At 31.8% G+C, this 4795-nt stretch overlaps 1 protein-coding gene across 2 annotated transcripts; it reads left to right on the top strand.

Annotated features, from left to right (window-relative positions):
* Nucleotides 1-253: 253 nt before the first annotated feature.
* On the top strand, nt 254-3137 carry LOC107787863 (homeobox-leucine zipper protein HAT14-like). 2 transcript variants are annotated; one of them, XM_016609483.2, is made up of 4 exons: nt 254-611; nt 1249-1589; nt 2337-2416; nt 2544-3137. In XM_016609483.2, exons 1-4 carry the CDS (start codon nt 335-337, stop codon nt 2866-2868), a joined length of 1023 nt encoding a protein of 340 aa, XP_016464969.2. In that variant the 5' UTR covers nt 254-334; the 3' UTR covers nt 2869-3137. The 2 variants fall into 2 exon arrangements, with proteins under 2 accessions (XP_016464969.2, XP_016464966.2); XM_016609480.2 differs by having other exon boundaries at nt 1246-1589.
* The last annotated feature ends 1658 nt before the right edge of the window (nt 3138-4795 follow it).

Genomic DNA, 4795 nt, shown 5'->3' with positions numbered 1-4795 from the left:
GCTACAAAAAAAAATTGAACCCTTTTATGGAGATTCTGCCTCCGCCATTGACCGTTCGTGTCATTGGTATGAACCCATTGTATACTTATATGGATTCACGTGCGCTCTTCAATGAGTATTTTGTCGGTCAATTTTATTTTTTGCCCAAATCCAAAAACAAAAAAGAAAAGCCTTTTGAGTTTTGCCCTTTAATTATCGTCCTACTAGTAGTAGTATTAAAAGTTTATTGGACAAAGCCATCTTTAAAATTGTCTCCTTTTTCTTCCATTCTTCAACTCAACCACATTCCACATTTTCCTATTCTCTTAACAATATTTCTTCCTCTCTCTCTCTAATGGAGTTAGCTTTGAGCTTAGGAGGGGATACCCAAAAATCATTTTCCTTTCTTAAAAAATCTACTAATAATTCTTCATCACATGAGGAGCTGCTAACGAGTAGCAATAAAGATTTAAGATTCTGCATGGGTTTAGGAAAGAGCAATACTACTCATGAATTAGATGAAAATAATGGAGGAAGAAAAATATTGCATCTTGATCTTCTGCCTCTTTCTGCAGTTCCCCTCAATCAAATTATGCCTTCACAGATTCCTTTCCCTTGGCTCTCTCAAAATAGTAAGTTCTTTTCACACATCACCCTCTTCTTCTCCTTCATCAGTAGGGAAAATGGGATTTTCGGCAAGAGAATTCAAAAAATTAAAAAGTAAACACGCAAAGAAATTAAAGGAATATTCTTATATATATATATATATATATATATATATATATATATATATATATATATATATATATATATATATATATATTATAATTTTCTCTTATTTTAGGTTAACCCCCCACCTAGCTCTGTCACTGCTCCACTCTATTGTCTTGTGATTTGTTTCTTTTTTTTCTTTTTCTTTTTTTAGTTTTTGGGTTTGTGGGGAAGCCGGGAATTAAGGGAAGGATATATAGGGAGTTATATAATTTGTGTAGATAATGTTGACGATCCTTATCTGGAAAAAATAATATTTTCTTTAACTAGCGATTAACCAAATAGTGAATACCTAATGTAAATTTTAATTAGTTAGGCTACTGAATCTCTGATACATACACTAAAGCATAAAACCAAACAGACAACAACAAAAAATTCCTAAACTATAGCCTTTACAGTATCTAGGGTAATTTTTTTCTATTACTTGTGTGTTGCTTCTGTAAAGATTTATGCTTATTATCTGATAAAAAGCATTTTGTTGCTGGTTTGTTTTAGTAGCAGCTGAACCGGGTTTAACAAATGGACCGGCAGGAAAGGTATTGGACATGAACCGGCGGCCAATAGTACTGGAAGAGGAGGCGGAAGAAGGGACGGACCTCTCATCTCCGAACAGCAACAGCGGAGTATCAAGTTTTCAGATGGAATTTTCATCAATATACAGAAATGGAAATAGCAGATCATTAATAGGAAAGAGAGATCATTCTGAAGCCGGAGATACAGAAAGAGGAGTTAGTGATGAAGATGAAAACAATGGTTTAGCTAGAAAAAAACTGAGACTTACTAAAGAGCAATCTGCTTTTCTTGAAGAAAGTTTCAAAGAACATAACACTCTCAATCCTGTAAGTCAATCTTCATCATATCAAATCTTTTGTTGGTCAAAAAGGGAATAAATCTTTGAGCTAAACCCTTAACAACAAAGTTGATCAAGAGATTTGTTTCGTCTTAGAAGAGTATATCAATAAAATATTTGGTGAAAAGTTACTCTCTAGTTAAATATTTGTATGATTATAAGACTTTTAAAATTTTATGGTATTAAATATTTCATATTGTGTGCCTGTAAAAGTTTGGGTAAGATGAATAATTTAATATTATTTTTTAAAGGGACTAACAAAAAATATTATAAATTGGACCAAAGGAAGTAGTAACAAATTACATTAGCAAAAGATTGATGTTTGATATTAATACCCTCTCCTCAATTATATGGCACTATTACTATGTGGAGATCGAGGGACTATATTGGAAACGGCATCTTTACCTTCACAAGGTACTCCTACCTTAAGGTCTGCGTACATATCACCTTCCCAAACCCCATGATGTGGGATAATATTGGCGGTGTTGTTGTTGTTACGTGGAGAATATATCAAAGATATTTTTAACCACAATTTCTTAAATATTTGTTAAAAATTTTAAATTTATCACTTACAATATATTTATGTTGTCTTTAAATATGGAAAGGAGTAATATTTTTACCGAGCAGTATTTATTTAGTTTTTTATTAATTATGTATTTATTTTTCCTAATTTATGAAAGTATACGTACAGTACTGATATTGTTCTCAATTTGAAAAGAATTTTAACATTTTGCAGAAACAGAAGTTTGCTCTGGCAAAGCAATTAAAACTTCGGCCTAGACAAGTAGAAGTGTGGTTCCAAAATAGAAGAGCAAGGTAAGCATTTAATTTCACATTATCCAATAAAAAAGGAAAAAAAAATCTTGTTAATATTAGAAGTAAATTGTACTACTAGTAATTACTGTATTATTAATTGATGCATTTATAAATTCAACAATGGCAGGACGAAATTGAAGCAGACAGAACTAGATTGTGAATATTTAAAAAGATGTTGTGAGACACTGACTGAAGAGAATAGGAGGCTGCAAAAAGAGCTTCAAGAATTAAGAGCTTTAAAATCTTCCCAACCTTTGTACATGCAACTTCCTGCCACCACTCTCACTATGTGTCCGTCTTGTGAGCGAGTCGCCACCACCACCGCCGCAGCCGTCCCTACAGCCGCTGCTGCTACCTCTGCCACGGCCACGAACACGACGCTTTCTTTGGCAAAGCCCAATCTCTTCCCATTTCCACCTGCACAAGTTCATGCTCCTCAGGCTGCTTCATAAGTTTGCTAGTTTAGTGACCCCGTAGTAGGTTTAGTACATAATTCGGATTTTGACATAGGTGATTCTTGGCTGTGATTTGCCACTAATGATTCTTTTTTATTTTCTTTAATTAATTATACTCTACTGTTTATGGTGAGCTTTGAACTAAGGATGAAGTTTGAGAAAGTGTAGTTTGACTAGGAATTTAGATGATAAGGAAAAAGACTTGTTGTATTGCTTGATATAATTTTTTGGAGAAGTTGTGGGAAAAAGAAGTTACATTTGCATTAGTATTTTTTTTCCATATTGTTAATTAATCCAAACTATCATATAGGTTTTGGTTAAGCTATGTGCGCCATTTTCTTGCAACGACATAATTTGTGATGATTATTTCTTTTGGGACATGATCTACTATAGGATTAAATTACTAATATATCTTTAGTTGTAGGATTTATTCAGCGCATTTTATTTTACAGTGTCAAACAGGTGCAACATTACTGCTGAAATAAAGGACGTGTTAAAAGGCATTTCACAAAGACGTTAAAATCACATCAGCTTCGCTTTGTTTACTTAAAATTAATATAGTATATCAGGAAAATCAAATGACTATGTAATTTGATCATATAAATCTGAAAACCCAATGAAGATAAACATGATCTGAATTATTTATTTTCTCAATTAGTTGATAGATGTTAGCTCTTCCAACGATCCATTAGTGATCAATAATTGGGAACACATACTATATAGATTAAAGTTCATGTTTATTATTGGAAAAAAAAATTGGATTCATCAAACCAAATTAATACTTTCTCCTTGAAAGAAAATGCTTTCCGTATAATAAATGTCATAGCAAGGAGAATTGAGGAGATATTCCATCTACACCATTAATATGAAGGTACTTATATTTACGATTACTTCACAAGTTACGGATGATCAACATAAATGTATGAAATTGTTTGGAAAACAAATTCTATTTTTATAAATCTATGTTTGTTGCTGTAAATCTTGAAAAGAAATTACTTAGCACAATAAATGTTATAGCAGGGAGGACAAGGCCGATTCTAAAAGGTACAAGATACGGTTCCTCAGAGACAGAAAATTCAGGAGAGTTTTGCATATTTAATATTAGGGTACTTATATTTATTATTATTACTTCACAAGTTATGGCTGAAGTTCAACATAAATGCCTGTTCAAATTTATTCCTAGTCTGAAATCATTGAACGGTTGATGAGCACTCATAACTCCATTTCCTGTCCAGCCTGCCCACATAAAATTAAAGAAAAGAACAAAAATTATTAATAATAAAATTTAGAATTAATGTGTGTGATTTTATAATGTATGCATGCATACATACATACATATATATATATATATATATTATTTTTTAAATTTTTTTTTGCATATATATAGGTAAATCAAGTCGAAAATAATATTTTCAGTTGGACTACCGGAATCCGCCCTTGATATATTACTCTGCTAGTGGGTGTTTGTTAGCATCCTTAGTTACAATAATGTTCAACAACCCTATTTAATTTCATACAAGAAATTTTTGGGGGTTGCCTTCGATTAGCTAATTTATTTTTAGACTCAACCTGTTTTAAAATTTTTCATTTTTCATTTTTGGTTCCCTCAGTCAAAGTCAGGTGCTTGGTAGGGGAGTTTCATGATTAGAAGTCAATGTATATAAGAAAATTTTGTTCCATTCTGGAAGCTAAATATAAAATTCAAATCATTTGAAGACTATAATCACTTCACAAAGACTTATATTTTCAATTTTTCTTGATAATGATGTCTTACACCCCCCCCCCCCCCCCCAAAAAAAAAGAACACCTGTTTCTCTTCTGTTGACATTCAAAATAAATTATAATTGTTCTAAAAAAAATAAAAAATAAAAACTTGAGCTTGTCAATGTTCTATGGTTTCTTGTCATGTTTACGTAAGAGAAAA

The sequence above is a fragment of the Nicotiana tabacum genome, chromosome 6 (genome assembly GCF_000715075.1).
Source record: "Nicotiana tabacum cultivar K326 chromosome 6, ASM71507v2, whole genome shotgun sequence".
Lineage (NCBI taxonomy): Eukaryota > Viridiplantae > Streptophyta > Magnoliopsida > Solanales > Solanaceae > Nicotiana > Nicotiana tabacum.
The sequence above is the reverse complement of the archived record's forward strand: the minus strand, read 5'-3'. Positions and strand labels throughout refer to the sequence as shown.

Coding starts and splice junctions, on each gene's coding strand:
- LOC107787863 (XM_016609480.2), top strand. CDS start 335: ATGGAGTTAGCTTTGAGCTTAGGAGGGGATACCCAAAAATCATTTTCC. Junction 612..1,245: donor CCCTTGGCTCTCTCAAAATA/GTAAGTTCTTTT, acceptor GGTTTGTTTTAG/TAGCAGCTGAACCGGGTTTA. Junction 2,417..2,543: donor TTCCAAAATAGAAGAGCAAG/GTAAGCATTTAA, acceptor CAACAATGGCAG/GACGAAATTGAAGCAGACAG.